General features: G+C 39.0%; 1 protein-coding gene across 2 annotated transcripts in view; it reads left to right on the top strand.

The window, feature by feature from the left end:
• Positions 1 to 6263: 6263 nt before the first annotated feature.
• The window catches only part of Cdkal1 (CDK5 regulatory subunit associated protein 1 like 1), a 562780-nt gene continuing 550758 nt past the window's right edge, over positions 6264 to 18285 (top strand). The window contains exons 1-3 of one of the 2 annotated variants that reach the window (XM_027409316.1): positions 6264 to 6364; positions 6987 to 7030; positions 17540 to 17709. In XM_027409316.1, the coding sequence (XP_027265117.1) occupies positions 17540 to 17709 (170 nt within the window). In that variant the 5' untranslated portion in view covers positions 6264 to 6364; positions 6987 to 7030. Of the gene's footprint in view, positions 6365 to 6986; positions 7031 to 17536; positions 17710 to 18285 lie in introns of both variants that reach the window. The other variant, XM_027409315.1, reaches the window with a different exon arrangement.

Genomic DNA, 18285 nt, shown 5'->3' with positions numbered 1-18285 from the left:
CAGTTCTTCAGAGCAGACCTCTCCCACTGCCACAGTCCCAGCTTGCTGTTCCTCCATGAAGTCCTGTCTCTAGTTAGTGTCCCTTGTCACCCTTTCATTTACCCCATTCAAGTTTTACTCTCATCACTGCACCAAAAACTGCCCTTCCAAGTTGTTCAGTCTGATGGTTCATTCTCAGCATTCATCCTACTCCATCTTCAGCATCATTTAACACAGTCTGCCATCCCAGTCTCTGTTTTATCACTGCCTTCCAGGAGCCCTTGTACTTGTTTTCCTTTTTTCCCATTGGTTGTTATGTCTCAGAATTCTTTTCTGGTTCTTCCTTTTCTCCCCCAACTCAATATTGACATGCTTCAGGCTCACCCTGTGGGTATTCCCATTCAGTCTTGGCTTGATATATTACCTGAATGCCAATGACCCCCAACTTCTCAAAACTTTGACCAATTGCCAGGTCAAGGATCCACATGTATATCTCACAGACACTTCAAGTTTGCTGTGCTTCAACTGTATGGAGCTTCTGGAGCAACAATACCCAGAAGCAATGACACACTTCTGCTCATATTGTTCTTTTGAGAAAGATTTATTTAGTTAGTTTTTTAGTTATGTGTTATGTGTATGAGCATGTATGAATTTATGTACATATGTGGATGCAGGAGTCCAAAAGGGCCAGAAAAGAAGACATTTGATTCCTTGGAACTGGAGTTCCAGGCAGTTATAGCAGCCTCTGAATGGATCCAGGGAACTGAACTTGGGTCCTCTGCAAGAGCGGTAAATGTTTTCAACTAGTGAGCCATCTCCTAGTGCTGTGCCTTGCCTGCCTGCCTTCCTTCCTTCCTTCCTTCCTTCCTTCCTTCCTTCCTTCCTTCCTTCTTTCCTTCCTTCTTCTCATTCTTTCTCAAGTAGAGTGTCCTATGACCCAGGATGACTTCATACTTGCTATGTAGCTGGTCTTAAATTCCTTATCCTCTTGTTTCCAACTACCAAGTTCTGGGACTGTAGATGTACATCACAATGTCTGGCTTCCTATCTTACTTTCTTCTTCTTCTTCTTCTTCTTCTTCTTCTTCTTCTTCTTCTTCTTCTTCTTCTTCTTCTTCTTCTTCTTTTGGCTTTTAGAGACAGGGTTTCTCTGTGGCTTTTGGAGGCTGTCCTGGAACTAGCTCTTGTAGACTAGGCTGGCCTCAAACTCACAGAGATCCGCCTGCCTCTGCCTCTGAGTGCTGGAATTAAAGGCATGCGCCATCAACGCCTGACTCCTATCTTACTTTCTAGATATCATTTTAAACTAATAGCAAGTATAGTTCTATGGAGAATAGACTGATTGCAGGGAAAGGGCAGAGAAAGTACAAAAGAGCTTGGAGCCTATTGCAATAACAGAGAAAAAAAGCATGTATGTATACTTGAAATGCAGGCATGTCCAAAGAATACTGAAGGCAACCCAAGTCATGGCCAAATTTTGGATAATTTGAGCAACCAAGTAATACAATGGGTTAGAAGCTATAATATAAAATGAACACTGTGCATCCATACTAATATAAATAATTGAGTAGATAAATGAGAAGGAAGATCCCATTCAATAAAATAAGTAGAAGGAATGATAGAACTGGAAAGTCCCCGTTTGGCAAACACCACAGTGATAATTGTTCCCTGCAGGGTCATTTAGAGATGCTGCAATTAGAGGTAGCAAACAAGATGTTACTGTAATCTCAGTGTGTCTGCCCTCAAGTCACTCACTGAAAACCCGAGGGAACAAGAGTCTTTTTGCAGTGGTGAGACCAAGTGTTCAAAGTACGCCACTGTTAATGAGACATGTTGAGATAGGCTAAGGGGCAGGGGCAACATTTCTCCCCTGGCATTCTTGTCCCAAATCCATGACTGAAGTGTAGCTGTGCCAGGTGTAGAGGCAAATGCCTTTAATTCTAGTACTTGGAGGCAGAGACATGTGGATCTCTACGAGTTTCAGGGCAGCCAAGGACTCAAATTGAGGGACATTTTACAAAATGACTGCACTATTCTTCTTCCAAAGTATCAAGGTTAGGGAAGATAAGAAAACTGAAGACTTTTCTGGGGTTTGTGCAGTTAGATGGTTTTATGTCCATGATAGTTTCCTGGCTGTGATCACTAAGGTGTTAGTTAGTATCTGAGGATGAAGATTATATGTGTATCAACTACAATATCTTGGCAACTTTTAAGAAGTTGGAAATTATCTGGGCTTGGAGGCAAATGTCTTTAAGCTCAGAACTTGGGAGGCAGAGGCAGGCAAACTGTGAGTTTGAGGCCAGTTTGCTCTATATGGCAAGTGCCAAGAAAGCAAGGACTATGTAGAGAAAGACCCTGTCTCAAAGAGAAAAAGGAGTTTGAAATTGTTTCCAGATAAAACATTTGAAAAATTAAATATGAAATTCTTGGGAGGGAAAAGTGGTGGTGACGGGATGTGGGAGACGGAGTTGGATGGGAGGAAGTCAGGGGTGGATCTTATCAAAACACAGATTATGCATGTGTGAATGAAATTCTAAACAGTAATTAAAAATGACCTTAGGTGTATCTAAACTCATCCCGTTTAAAGAGAGCAAGAATTTTTTGTTACCTTCAATTCAAATGTCATTAATATTTAGTGGGAAGGCTAGCATATTTATGAGATTTTTTAATGTATACCTCTGAGCACTTGCTATAAAACAACCCACCAACTGTATGGGAGACAGGGAAGTAGCTAAGACCCCACATTCTTTATCTTTCCCTTTCTCTCCCGTATTTGCTCCACCTATAATCTTCCCTCACCCTTGTTTTTCTGTTCATGGAAATTTCTTTCTTCTCCCTGGCAGGCTTTGAACTCACTGTGTAGGTTAGGCCTGTATGGAACTCTCAGAGATCCCTCTGCCTCTGCCTCTCAAATGCTGGATTAAAGCAGAGTATCACCATGCCTGGCTATATTTAATATGTTTTGTCCCCTCTAAAAAAGGAAGAGACTTTGCTATATTTCAGCTCCTGAGCACTTGGAATAGTCCTTAGTATACTGAATCCATGCAGTTAAGATTATGTAACTCTGAGCTGGAGAGATGGTTCAGTGGTTAAGAGCACTGACTGATCTTCCAGAGGACCCAGTTTCAATCCCCAGCACCCACATGGCAGCTCACAACTGTCTGTAATTCCAGTTTCAAGGGTCTCAACACTCATAACAATAAATAAATAAAATTAAAAAAGATTATGTAACTCAGTTCATGTTAACTAACAGCAGATCTATCATTGTCAATATTCACAGCAGTGGAGATCCAACCTGAGGCCTTAGACATGTTAAGACAAGGGCTCTAGCACTGAGTTATATTCCCCACAACAACAAATTGATTATGTATTAGGTGATGCAACAGAAGGGTGGAGAAAACATTATGTCTCCTGCTGATATTTATTAACCATGACAATGTTATACAATGGATGTGAGTTAATATTTTTAGTCATTGGGAGACTATGTAACAACAAGAATTTTAGTATGTAATTTGAGCAGTGCAGGCAAGAGATCAGAAATTCGAGTTCATTCTTAGCTACATAGTTGGTTTGGTGCCTACACGAGAGCCTGTCTCAGTAAAATTAAAACCAAAACCAAAACATCATCATCAACAACAGCAGTTCTTTAGGTTGCAAGGGATAGAAATGCGTTTGGATTGTTTTAAGGGAAAATATAGAGATTTACTTGCTCACAAAACTTAACAACTTAGAAATAAAGACATAACTTAGAAATAAAGACAGCTCTGGGTATGCTGGGTAGCAAGGGTCTTAAAATTGTCTTTAGAATTTACCGATTTTTCTCATCATAGCTCACATCTGCTTTTCCTTTTTTTCTTGTTACCCGCAGGTTGCTTTTTTTTTTTTTTTTTTTTTTTGTGGTAGCCCTGGGAGATTCAGTGCCTATGGCAAAGCCCCAAATCCTGGGCCTGGTGTAGGTTACCTGCTCTATGGCAAGGAAATGTGGTGTTCTCACTGTTCTGACAAGGGTTACAGGCCACTTGCATAGCCTCTTAACCACTTGTACTGATAGTGGGAGAAGGGAAAGAGAGAATTAATTAAAGAATTAAAGCAACCTTGTTTATGTGAAATGATAGACCAGAATAGCTGGTGTCAGAAGTACAGCACTCTGACCTCTAGTGGTTGCTCTGTAAGATGACTCTTCAGCATTCCTCCAAAGACAAAAGGTGATTTCACATCTTACTGTCTATCATCATTTAATAACTTCACTGTCTTTCTTCTATCCTCTGTACTGAATTACTCATCTACTTGAAGCAGTCTTTCTTTTGACATTGATAAAGTATTCCTTGTGTTTTCACTTTGTTCCTACAATCACTCTTCGCTGTTAGGTTCATCCAACTCTTGAAAAAAAATCTTTCTTCAAAATTCCTTATTGATGTATGGTTTTCAGTCAGGGGAGCTTTATTCTGTCAAGCAGTTTCTCATATCTGATCTTAGTCCTTGCGCCCAACATTGATTCTTGTGTGATAACCCATCCCTTTGTTGTTTAATAAACTGGAGCTGGATTTTGGTCAGAGGTTGTTGAAAGTCAATGTAAATCACAGCATATTTTGCCCAATGCATAGTGACTTCCCAAACTTCACTAATTAAGAGCACTTACACTTGTCCTGTTAACCTAACAAATAAATATCTGTCTTAAGTCGGCCATTATTACATTTATCTAATCCCTGCACAGACAATTCATATGCAGTTTGGATTTTCTAAGAGCAAATTAAATCATGAAAAGGTCATTGATCGGTTTAATTTCATCAATGCAATAGAAGATTGCTAAGATCATAAGGTAAATCTGTTTCTGAATTTTTACAGTTTTTGCATTTATTCTTTCTTTGTCCATTGAGGGTAATAAGAATTCACTGACTTCATTATGCCTCACAGTTTTTTCTTTTCCTTCAGTTTTCACTATGGAGACTAATATGAAAAAACTAGGGACTTTAGCTGTAGCTCAGTGGTACAATGCTTGCTCAGCATGCAGAAGGCCTTGGGTCCCCATACATGGGCTATCAAAACCCAAAACTAACCAAACCAGAGCCACTCACCCTCCAACAAAAATCTGCATCATTCTAAGATTTTGTTTCTTATTTTCTTATCATTCTTTTCTTTTTGCTCTATTTGAAATTATGTGTTAGTGGTAAAGAAAGTATTAAGTTTTATTTTTAAGTATTTCAATAAAATGATTAAATGAAACTAAACTGCCTAGTCTTAATTGTCTCTGTAGAAGCAGAAATACAAGCCTAGTGCAGTGGGTCACAACTGTAATTTCTGCAGTAGGAGGCAGAGGCAGGCAGGAGGATCAACAGCTTGAGGGTCAGTCTGGGCTACCTAAACAAGACTTTTTAAAATTTTTAAAAAAGATTTCTTTATTTATTATGTATACACACATCAGAAGAGGAATAGGCCACCAGATCTCATTATAGATGGTTGTGAGCCACCATTTGGTTGCTGAGAGTTGAACTGACCACCTCTGGAAGAGCAGCCAGTGTTCTTAACTACTGAGCCATTCCTCCAGCTGTTCTCTCTCTCTCTCTCTCTCTCTCTCTCTCTCTCTCTCTCTCTCTCTCTCTCTCTCTCTCTCTCTCTCAAAGAATTTAAGCAAATAAAAACAAGAACCCCTAAGTTTCCCTAGAAACAAATGACACCCCAAATTGTTTGGTGTTAAATGATCTCTATTATTATTCAATAGACCAAACATTCCTTGGCCATTCATTTCTATAGAAATAGAGGAAATTAGTCGGGCATGGTTGTGCATGTCTTTAATGCCAGCATTTGGGTGGTATTAAACTCTGTGAGTTTAAGTCCAGCCTGGTCCATATAGTGGGTTCCAGGGCAGTCAGGGCTACATAGAGAAAGGCTGTTTGAAAAGAGATCGAGATCTAGATAGATAGATAGATAGATAGATAGATAGATAGATAGATAGATAAAGGAGGAAACTGATAAAATGCAATGAAAACATTTATTCCGGGAGTTACTCTGGGAAGTGCTTAAATTCTCAAGTTCTTTTTTATGAACTAGGAATAGTAATAATAAATGTGGAGATGTTCATGTTAATCTCTTAGCTGTCCGGGACATGTGATTATAAGGGCTCAGCAGAAGTTATTTGGTAAACTACTCTGGTAATCTAATGGCGTAGGAGTGCATTTTTGTCTTTGTTTGCAGCAGAATTTAGTGACAATTGTGAAATTAAGAATCCTACGCAAACTTGAAACCATGACGTATTTTGACCTCTCCCGGCTACCGTCGCTAAGCATGCGCAAATAAGCCTGGCGGGACACAAGTGTCATGGCGCGCTCCATCTGAAGTCTGTGTACTTTCCTGATAGCGGCGGGTGGTTTTTCTCTCACTTTGGACAGGTGAATTTTAGGATTTGTGGATACGAGGGGCAAATGTACCAATGCCCAGCGAGTGTGGGCCGCGCTGCTTTTTGACGGAGTTTCATCTCCGCAGATCTCCCTCCTTGGGCCGATCTCTTGCTTGTTTTCGCAGTTTGAAACGACTTGGCAGCTGGGATGGGGACTCGGAGGCAGAGCTGCCCGGAGAGAGGCCCCTGTCGCTGTGCATGATGCTGGCATAGCCAGGGACTTACGGCCCGGTCTAGCCTCATTTCTTCCCCCACTTTCCCCGTGAATGGACTTGTGCTGCGGGACCAGGTTTAGAGTAAATGGTGTTTTACACTCAAGTTGGGCATAGGAGCAGGTGACTTGGGGTTTTGCACCCTCCTCCCCGTTTTCTTCTACCCCCTTTCCCGTTCCTTTGCTTGGAAAACTTTTCTGTATCTCAAGAGAACACTTGTTTCTTACTTGGTGAATTTCCCTGTGCTGTGGTGTTACAGTGCGGGGTTGGAAGTTTTCACAGTGGCCAGACGTGGCTAATTTTTTTTTTTTTCTTTAAAAGGTAGTTGTAAAGAGAGGCCTTACAGTGGTTTTTTGTGACTTACAGGATACTTACATTTTCTAATTAATTTTAATTTTTCAGATTCACCTTTCAAGAGGACTTGAGACCAATTTCTGATAATCAAGGTATTTGTTTATTTTAAATCGTTTGAGTGATCTCTTGCCCCTTAGAAAAATATAAAGAAAGAAGTCCCAATTTCTTAGTAATTAGCATCATTTTGTGAAACTAGATTTCCATGTAACTAAATCAGAGAGACTTTTTTTTTGGTATTTCTTCCTTAATTTTTCATTTTCATGAAGCAGCATGGACATGCTCTCTTCCTTTGCCGGCTGTGGCACACCTGTCTTCTTTCTGTTTGGCTGTTGCTTGGTCTCTATTATATCTTACTTCTCTGGAAGTTAAATATGACATTCTCTTTTTAAAAATAATTTATTTCTTATTTTATGTGCATTGGTGTTTTGCCTGCATGTGCGTCTGTGTGAGAGTGTGGCATCCTGGAGTTACAGACGTTATGAGCTGTCATGTGTGTGTTGGGCATTGAACCTGAGTCCTCAGGAAGAACAGTCAGTGCTCTTAACTGTTAAGCCATCTCTCCAGCCCAAATATGGCATTCTTGAGGCATGTGTCTGTGCTTCTAGCTGGGTTATTTTTTTTTTTTTTTTTTTTTTTTTTTTTTTTTTTTTGAGACATTGTCTTAATGTGTATTCCTGGCTAGCCTGGAACTCTATGTAGACAAAGCTCCCAAGTGCTGGGATTAAAGATGTGTGTGACTACATCAGGCCTGATTATTATTATTATTATTTTCTGTGTGATGTAATTTGGTAAATTGTGATTCTGGTTGTCCCAATGAGTGTGAAGTGCTGTTTTGCTTACAGCTCTCATGTGCTTATCAGGTATTTATATATCTTGTTTGGAAATATGTCTGTTCAGATCCCTTTGCCCTATTTTAATTTGGGTTGCTTGTATTTTTTAGTTCCTTATTTATTTTGATACTAGGCTCTTTATTGCATTATATGACTTACTGTTTTCTCCCTCTTCCGTGTTTTCACCATCTTTATGCTTTCCTTAAAGCATGAAGATTAATTTTTTTTGAGAACAGGTTTCACATAGCCCAGATTAGCTTCAAATTTGATTTGTATCCGAGGACAGCTGTTAACTCCTCATGCTCCTGCCCCTACTTCCCAAGTGCTGTAATTACAAGTATGTGCCTGGCTCACACAGTTTAATTTTGATGAAGTCTAACCTGTTGCTTGTGTTTTCGGTGTCATAACTAAGAACCCAGTGTCTAATGTTAGCGAGATTTAGTCCTGTGTAAGTTATGAGTTTCATAGTATTAGGTCTTCTAAATTTAAGTCTGTAACTTCCTTTGAGTTAATTTTTCTTTTTTTTTTTTTTAAAGATTTTATTTATTTATTATGTGTACAACATTCTGCTTGCATGTATATCTGCACACCAGAAGAGGGCACCAGATCTCATAACAGATGGTTGTGAGCCACCATGTAGTTGCTGGGAATTGAACTCAGGACCTCTGGAAGAGCAGCTGGTGCTCTTAACCTCTGAGCTATCTCTCCAGCCCTTGAGTTAATTTTTGAGTATGATGTGAGATGGGGCTCCAGCTGTATTTCTTTGTGTATGGCTATCTAGTTGCTCTGGTATCATTTGTTGAAAAGACTGTTCTTTCTCCCATTGAATTGCTTTTAGACTTATGTTAAAATTATTGGATTCAGTAATGTCTACTTGACATTCCTTCTTGTCAGTCTTTATGAAATAATAACTCTAGAACAATGGCTATCAAACAAATTTATTTGAAGGGTTTGTTGAACCTGCCTTCATTCAGAATAACTGAATAGACATTACCAGCATGTCTATAGTTAGGGCATAAGATTTCATTTCTTTCAAGACCCTCCTGATGCTAATGCTGCTGTTCTGGAAATCACACTGTGAAAACTTCTAATGCTGCACATTGGTTTGTGATCTTGGCTACACGTATAAGAGAAATATTAGGAGTTTAAAGTAGTATATTGATGCTCAGGTTCCATTCCTAGATAGCGATTCAACTGGCCTGGGGTTTAGTTGTTGGTTATGTTCTCTCTATTCCTTCTTTGTTCTTTTGCCTATTGAACCCATATTGTTGGTAGTAGTTTTCAAAAGCTCCTCAGGGAACCAAAATGAGCCCTCAAGATCTAGGACTGTTGCTATTGGAAATTCATGGTTCTGGGTATTTGCTATTATGAAAAGTTCCTTACCAATTTGCTTGTGTAAGGAACCACTACTCTACCATATCTATCCATTCTATCCTTCTATCCTTTCTATCTTTACCGATGAAACTTGACTTCCTGTGCTTTTGAGAAGAATTTTTAATATGTCTTTTTGCTTCATTTAACTATTTCCTTTTGCCCCTAAAGTTCATTTTTGTGTTACTTAAATGTTTTTGAGGATTTAATGTACCAGATTGTCTGAAGTAAAAACTTTAGCTTCTTCATAGTGATCAATGAGACTGTCAAAGTGATTATGATATAGAGTCAGATTTTATTTCATTACATTATTTGACTCCTTAAAGTAAATTTCTAGTAGTCGAATTGCTGGATGAAAGATGTGTATGTTTCAAGGTATTGACAGGTGGTTCCTTAGAAATACTATACTAGTTGTGCCATGCTTGTAGGGAGCCACAATGATTTTGCTAGTCCAATTTCTCATCAAGGTAATGATAGGTAACTCATTGTTTAAATATTTATTGTTTGAGAGAAGACCTAGATGCTGATTCTAACAATATCAGTGTACAAGTCCTCTAGCTTTAGTAGACACTAGCTTTGTGTGTTCCACAGTGCTCCCTAACTCTGTAACAATGTTGTTAGCTATTGACTCCTTTTATCTCTGTGGCTTTTTTTTTTTTTTTTTTTTTTTTTTTTTTTTTTTTTTTTTGTTTTTTTTTTTTGCTAGTTATATTTCCCTTTAGTGGATCTGATGTAAACACTGTATAATTTTTTTAAAAGAAACTTTGACTTTTAATATGGCATTTGATCATTCACCATCCTTTAGTAGTTCTTAGTAATGCTCAAAGGTGATCTCTGATTAGCCTTCCTCACTATTATAGTGTAGGACAGTAGTGATAGAAGAAACCCAAGGGATTAAGTTTTCATCTTAGATTGATTCTAGGTAAGAATTTCCTCTTATATTATGGAAGGACTAGGCAAGTTTAACATTATCAAACATTATTATTTAGTCGTTAAGTCTGGTGTGCTTGCTGTATGTGGGAGGTATTGGCAGTGAAAGTGAAATAATGTTTTAGTGCTTATGAATGTTAAGTTGTAGTATGAAAGATGTGCAGTTATCCTGATATCAGGCAGTTAATCATGTGAAGAAAATTACATCACCCAGTAGAGTTGGATTGTATGCCCTTTAGCTAAGGTGGTTGGGAAAGGCCTGTGATAAAGTGTCATTTGGGTAATTGTTGCAGTAAGCCTTGCAGATGATATACGAGTTGAGGAGGAGCATGTGTGAAGACCTAGTTTGGCTTACTTAGTGTGTCTGAAGGTTACTACAGTAGGGACAGTGGCAAGTTATGATTTAGACTCATTGAGACAGAGCTCTGGGTGTATCCATGAGGAGATTTCCAGAGAGGTTTAGATGATGAAGGAATTCCTGTCGTGAGCACCAACCCATGCACTAGACTTCAAGACTGAAGTAAAAAGTGTACAAATGGAGGAAGCCCCGTGCTCACATGCATTCCTCCTTATCTATTTCCTGACTGTAGTGTCATGTGATGAGCCACCTAATGCCACCAAAACCTTCTTTGCCCAGGTGGACTGTATCTTCTCAAGTTGTGAGCCCAAATAACCACCTTTTTTGTAGGTACTTTGTCACAGCAATGAGAAAGTAACTCAGACAGCAAAACCCTAGAATTATCCCTGGTTCCTATTTGCATTCTCCCTAGATTCAATCCACCAATAAATTCTGTTGGCCTCTCTCAAAATATACTGATGCTGTGTATGTAAGCATTCTCACACATATGATATTTATGACCCAAGCCATCATTTTTAAATATTTTAATTTGTTATGTGCATGGTGTGTGTCAGAGTGCAGGGATGCTACATGGTACCTGTATGAAGGTCAAAGGACAACTTGCAAGAGTGACCAAACCCCTTACTCATCCCCATACTTGACATCGCTTTTGTTTTGTTGTTGATGTTGTCTGAGTTGGTTAGGTTTTTTTTTTTCTGACAGAGTCTTTTCATTTTGTTTTCTAAATGGAAGAAGTAACAGAAGGCTTCCTTTTTTATCCAAGTTGTGAATTTTCAGTGGAGTGGCAGCTCATGACAATGCAGGGAGACGGGAGCATTGTTGGGAACTTCACGCTTCAGCTGGGCAGTAGTAGGCTTACTCTTAGGCATTGGGCAGTTCACATAGTGACCCATTGGAAGGCAGAGCAGTACGTGGCAGGAAGTCATTTCTAGGACAAGAAGGAAGTATCTCTGTGGAATGTAGGAGGGTTGAGGTCTGTGTTGGGCCTCCCCCCCCCCCCAGTTAGAAAATAATTTTTAGAGAATTCCTGAGATCAGTGAGTACAGAGTCTTTCTTTCTGTTTTTCACAGTCCAGGTCTGTACACTGTGGATCTGTAAGAGGCAGAGTGTCCTAAACTTGTTCAAACCACTGTTTTTTCACTGATAGCTTTAGTATGTAAATGGAACCTATGAGAGAAAGGCCAACCTGTACCTGGATGGCTGAGTTGGCGAAGCCCTTGTATATAGGAGGTTGTGGCTCAGATGAGTGAGCAGAGTAGGGCTTCACCTCAGTGCAACGATAAGCTAGAGCCTGGTGCTCAAATGCTGTCAGCATGGTCTTGTTGTCTGCACCTTCTGTTAGGTGTTACTCCTTAGGTAGATGCCTTCTTTGTGCCAGGATCAATGACCTATTATTCCGAGTTGACATCCACCTGAGTGCAAAAAGAAGCCACCTCTTCTATCAGCTGTTGTGTTCTGGTTGCCTGGGGGTGTTGTGACTGACTTGAACCAATCACTGTCTAGGAAAAGGGAGGACTGACTGACCATGTGGTGTGCTCATTACCATAATGATAAAAGTAGCTGAGATTAAAATAGAGCTTTAAATGATGATGTGCACTCTGTTAAAGTTTTAAAGCATATACTACAAATTCCAGGCACAAAAATAGGCCCGGAAGGAAGCCACTGTGTTAATTGAATGATGTGAGCAGAAAGATGGGAATCTTATAAATGAAGAAAATAAGTTCATCAGTAACACTTAAAGCCAGCTGAATATAACACTGGTTCAAATGACCTGAATGTGGAAAGTGCTTGCTCAGTATACTGTTAATAGGCAGTAGATGCCACAGCAGTATGGCCCGCACTCCTTGTTTGGCGTCTTCAGTCAAGTTAGCTTCTCTTTATCTTTATCAAAAAAAAATTAAAGAAGATTTTATTTATTTTTATGTTATGTGTATGGGTGTTCTGCCTGCATGAATTCTGTATACCATGTGTGTGCAATGACTGTAGACACCAGAAGAGGATGTCAGAATGAATCCCTTGAACTGGAGTTACAGACAGTTGTGAGCTGCCATTTTGGTTCTGGGAACTGGACCTGGGTCCTCTGGAAGAGCAGGAAGTGCTTTTAACCACTATATAGCTTTGTTTGCTTATCTTTAAAATCAGGATAACATTACTTCTTGCTTTGCAGAGTTGGGAATGGTTGAGGAGATGACTCTGTAAGAGATTTGCTTGATATTGGTAGAATTAGCACTTTCTGTGCCTTAATGCATTTTCTCCCCTGTTCCCATAGTATTTCTTTGCCTTTACAATACTCTGTTAACAGTTATAGTCACAGTTGTAAAAATTATACTGATATTGAAAACTTTCTCCATACCTCTTAAATGGCAGATCTGGTGACTGTAGAATGGTATATTCCCACAACCGAGGTCCTGACATTGACATAGTGACAATGTAGAACACTTTTGTCACCATGGGGATCCCTAATGTTGCTTTCAGTGGGCCTTCCTATTGAGTGGGCCTTAAGTTCATTTAAGCAGTTATTGGTAACTCCTTGGGTATAAGGTATCATTGTTGCATCCCTAGGGATGTCTTGCCATGCTGGTCATTGTTGTGATTGATAGGCTTTACAGCCGGGTAGGACTATTGATTGTTTTTCTCTCTTGGCGCTTGTATAGCTCTTCCCAATACTATGAGAGCTAGTTCTCAGGGAGGAGACCTCCAGGTCAGTTCCAGCTTGATTCCTCCAAGGCCTATGTCAGAAGTGTGTGGTGTCTCCAGCAATAGAGTCTTACCTTCAAGCTTTGGGAGAGCAGTGACAATAGCCTGTATTATTTTGAGAGTCTCTTCAACTTCCCTGACCAACAACTGAAAAGAAGGTTTCCCAGACCTGGCATTGGGGCTTTTGCTTGATAGTCTGTGACTCTTGGGTGGAGCATTATTGTCCCGAGTGATATAACATCATTTAAGCAATATGTGTTTATATACATATACTCATATATAATATATTTGTATTTTAAGTTAACATAGAATGTTTCCCAGTTATTTTTTGTCAAACACACTTGTATGTGTTTTTTAATTTAAATTGTATTTTACACACACACACACACACACACACACACACACACACACACACACTTGCCCTCATTTATGTCTCTGTACTGCTCACATTCCTGGTGACTCTGGAGGCCAGAGGTATTGGAGTTACAGATGGGTGTGAGCCTCCACGTAGGTACTGAGCATTGAACATGGTTTCTGTGATTACTTCAGGTTATATATTCACAACTGAGGCTTTGTAGAACCACAGATAAGAGAACATGAAACATTGTTTTCATTGTGGAGGTCTTTCAGTTCCTTAGGTCTTGGTTTCTCACTAATGTTTTCTAGTTCTAGTCATTTACCTGAAAATTCCTTCCTTCCTTCCTTCCTTCCTTCCTTCCTTCCTTCCTTCCTTCCTTCCTTCCTTCCTTCCTTCCTTCCCTCCTCCCTTCCCTCCTTCCTTCCTCCCTTCCCTCCCCTTTTCCCTTCCCTTTCCTTTCTTTTTAACAGCTGAATACTTTATGTAGTGTATATGTACTATATTTTCATTATCCATTCATCAGTTGAAGATCATTTAAGTTGTTTGCATTTTCTAGGTATTATAACTAGAGAGTCAAGCTGGTTCTAGTAGTGTACACGGCTGATCTCTGTGAGTTTGGGGCCAGCCTGGTATACGTGGTGAGTTCCAGGACAGCCAGAGCTACATAGTGAGACCCTCTCTCAAAAACAAACAAACAAAACAAAAACCAACCAACCAACCAAACAAACAAAAAAACCAACCAACCAACCAACCAACCAACCAACCAACCAACCAACCAACCAACCAACTAGCCAACCACAAAACAAAGCCCTCAAACCAAGCCTAGAGTCAGTGAACATGACTGATCAAATATCTGTAAAGTAGGATGTCGAGTTCTTTTGAGTATTTTCCAAGGGGTAGTATGGCTGAGTAATATGGTAGAACTGTTTTTCTATTTTGAGAATTTTTCACACTGATTTCTGTAATGACTATTAGTTTGCAGTCCCTCCAACAGTGAGTGAGTGTTCCTGTTTACCCATGCCCTCAATATTTGTTGTCGCTTGTTTTCTTGATCTTAGCAGTTCTGACTGGGGTGAGATGAAATTTCAGAGTAGTTTTATTTTGTGTTTCCCTGATTTTTGGGGTTGTTGAACGCTTTGGAAATATTTCTTAGCCATTTTTTATCCAGTCTTTTAAGAACTGTGTTCAGATCTGTATACTATCCTTAAATTTGGTTATTCATTTTCTTGATTTATTTCTTTTGATTTCTTTACAAATTTTTTCCCCATTCTGTGGGTTTCCTTTTTACTTGGTGATTGTTTCCTTTGCTAAAGGTTTTTAGTTTTATGACATCCCATTTGTCAGTTATTCCCCTTAATTCCTGAGTGGAATCTTATTCCAAAAGTCCGTTCCTATACTTATATCTTGTATGTGATGCTTATGTTTTCTTCTAGCAGTTTCAGATTTTATCCCGAGGGCTTTGATCCATTTGGAGTTGATTTCTGGGCAGAATAATAAGGCTCTAATTTCATTCTTCTGCATGTGGTCATCCAGTTTTCCAAGCGTCATTTGTTAGAGATGCTGTCTTTTCTCAAGAGTGTATTTTTGGTCATCTTTGTCAAATATCAAATGACTGTAGGTACCTGCATTATGGTTGGATCTTCTGTTTTTGTTCCATTGATCTACATGTCTGTTTTTGTTCCAGTATCTGTAATATATTTTGAAATCTGGAGTCAAAATCCCTTCAGCCAGCCAGCCTTCCTTCCTTCCTTCCTTCCTTCCTTCCTTTCTTCCTTCCTTCCTTGTTTCTTCCCTCCCTCCCTCCCTCCCTCCCTCCCTCCCTCTCCTCTTTCCCTTCCTTCCTTCCTTCCTTCCTTCCTTCCTTCCTTCCTTCCTTCCTTCCTTCCTTTTTTCTCAGTATTGCTTTGTATATTCAGGGTCTTATGTGATTTTGTATGAATTTTAGGATTTATTTTTTCTAATTCTGTGAACAATGTCTTGGGCATTTTGATTGGGATTGAAGTAAGTCTGTCAATTGCTTTTGGTAAGATGGTTATTTTTATAGTATTAATTCTATCAATCTGTGCTAATTTTGGCAGTATATATACTAAATCTACCAATTTCATGAACATTGGGATGTCTTTCTATTTAGTTATGCCTTCCTGAATTTCTTTCTTCAAAGGTTTAAATTTTTTATTGTAGTGGTCTTTCAGTTCCTTGGTTTTTATTTTTATTTAGAGGCTATTGTTAATGGGAGTGTTTCTGTGGCCTTTTCTAAGCAAATATTATGTTGGCATGTAGAAAGACTACTGATTTTTATAAGTTGATTTTTGTATCCTGCACTTGGCTGAAAGTGTATGTCATTTCTAAAAGTTTTCTGCTAGAATTTTTGGTATCCTTTATATATAATATCATATCATCACAAATAGGGGTTTGTTGACTGATTCTTTTCCTGTTTGCATCCCTTTAATTTCCTTTTCTTGTCTTTCACCCTAGCTCTCTCTTGATTTTTGATTTTAATGTGGTTGATTTGAGTTCTTTTCCATTTAGAATAATGGTGGCTGTGGGTTTGCCATGGCCTTGATAATGTTGAGATATGTTTCCTCTAGTCCTAATCTCTTATGTCGTTGAGAAAAAAATTAAAAAGATTTATTTTTATTTTATATGTATGAATGTTTTCCTGAATGTATGTTTGTGTACCACATGCATGCCTGGTGTTCTTGGCGTTCCCAAGAAGGCATCAGATTCTCTGGATTTGGAGTTGTAGATGGTTGTGAGTTACCATGTGGGTGCTGGGAATGGAACCCAGGTCCTCTGCAAGAAAACAACCTCTGCAACAGGTTTTCTTATCTGCTAAATGAACGTTTTATCTCCTTTTCTAGAACTTTTATCATGAAGGCATGTTAGAATTTGTCAGACTTTTTGTACATCTGCTGCGATAATTATGTGCTTTTTGTCTTTAAATTCATTTATATGATTTATTACATTTCTCTGAATCTTTGAGATAAATCCAACTTGATTTTTTTTTTTTGATATATTCCTGTGTTTGGTTTGCAAGTATTTTGTACATGATTTTAATATCTGTATTTGTCAGGGATATTGACTGGTTATTTTTTTTAACATGGGAAGTTTTATTGGGGGAAGGGAAGAGAGTAAGGGAGAGAGGGAAGAGAGAAAGAAAAAGTGACAGAGAGGAGAGAGAGAGAGAGAGAGAGAGAGAGAGAGAGAGAGAGAGAGAGAGAGGGAGAGGGAGAGAGAGAGAGAATAGATAAAGACCTGCCTGCCTGTTCAGAGGAACAGCAAGAGAAAGAGTTTTCTTTTTTGTGTGTCTTTACTTTGTTTTGATATGAGAGTAATATTTTGTAGGCATTTACCAGTACTAGTTTTGACTGGCATAGCTGTCTAGTGAGTCATACACACACACACACACATACACGCACACACGTGCGCACACACATACAATCATGTATGTATATATACACATACACATATACATAAAAATATAATATAAAAATATTTTTATGTGTATGAGTCTTTTGTCTGTCTGATTGTATGTGTGTTCATCCAAAGTGTGCCTGGTGCTGAAGGAGGTCAGAAGAAGATGTCAGATCCCCTGAACTGTAGTTATGGTTGTTGTGAGCCTCGATGTGGGTGCTGGAAAGGGAACCTGGGACCTCTTCAGAAGCAACAAATTCTCTTATTTGCTGCCCCTTCTCTCCAGCCCTACCAGTCAGTGCCACACTTGAGGTTTCCTGAGAGCACTGGAGGCCTTGATGGTCTTTGGCCTCAACCACAGTGGGTGAGGGGAGTTGTTTGGGTTTCAATTTCCTTTCTCTTGAAAAGGCCCTGTCCTACTTTTTCCTCCATGGTGTTAGTCACAGTTCAATCATGGCATATTCCACCGTGGACTTGCACAGTTGTTTCTTTGGGTTTATACTCCTACGTTTTCTGTGAACTTAGACTTTAAAGAGTTGGTTAGATTCCAGGTTGGTGAGAATTTTGTTTACTAGTACAATGCTAAGCAGATGTTCATTATCTTGAGCTATTTGTCACTTTTTTTGTTAATGTGCAACAGAAGATGCCTTCTGCATCCTGTGATGCACTGCTGGATGACATAGAAGACATCTTCTCACAGGAAGAGTCAAAGCCACAAGACAGACATTTCTCAAGAAAGCATGTGTTTCCTAAAGTACGAAGGCGGAATACCCAAAAATATTTGCAAGAGGAGCCCAGGCCACCAAGTGACAGGTAAGCATTCTCAGGATTACATCCATCTAGGGGAGAGGCTGGCGTAGCTGGCCTACAGCTTATGTGGAGTACTCCAGTTTTGAGATCTTTGTATTTATAATAGGAAACACAGTTTTCAAAAATTGAATGGCAGTTAAAACAGGAGAAATACCAAGGGGATAGAGAGTGGGTCTAGGGGAAGCTGGGAGATGTACAGGATCTAAATACAGTGTAGGGAATTTTCCAAGAATTACTTAAAAACAAAACAAAACAAAACTCCAGATTGTATGTTCTTTGAAGGAAAGGGATGGGACACTAGGAGTCATTTTGATTTGATTATAGTCAGTATAAGTCTGTTATAATTGCAAATGAAAACTTTTATTGGAATTTGTAATTCTTGTGCTACAGTGGTGTTTTGGACATGTGATTATTCTTAGCATATTAGTGAATACCCAGGAATCAGACAAAGGCACTGGGCACAAAAAATAAAATAAAATAAAATAAAATAAAATAAAATAAAATCGTCCTGTTTACACTATTGTGGGGAACAATCACACAGTTGTACAGTTAGAATTAACTCATAATTGTATATCTAGT

The sequence above is a fragment of the Cricetulus griseus genome, chromosome 3 (assembly GCF_003668045.3).
Source record: "Cricetulus griseus strain 17A/GY chromosome 3, alternate assembly CriGri-PICRH-1.0, whole genome shotgun sequence".
Classification (NCBI taxonomy): domain Eukaryota; kingdom Metazoa; phylum Chordata; class Mammalia; order Rodentia; family Cricetidae; genus Cricetulus; species Cricetulus griseus.
Note: the sequence above shows the minus strand (reverse complement) of the source record. Positions and strands in the feature narration are given on the sequence as shown.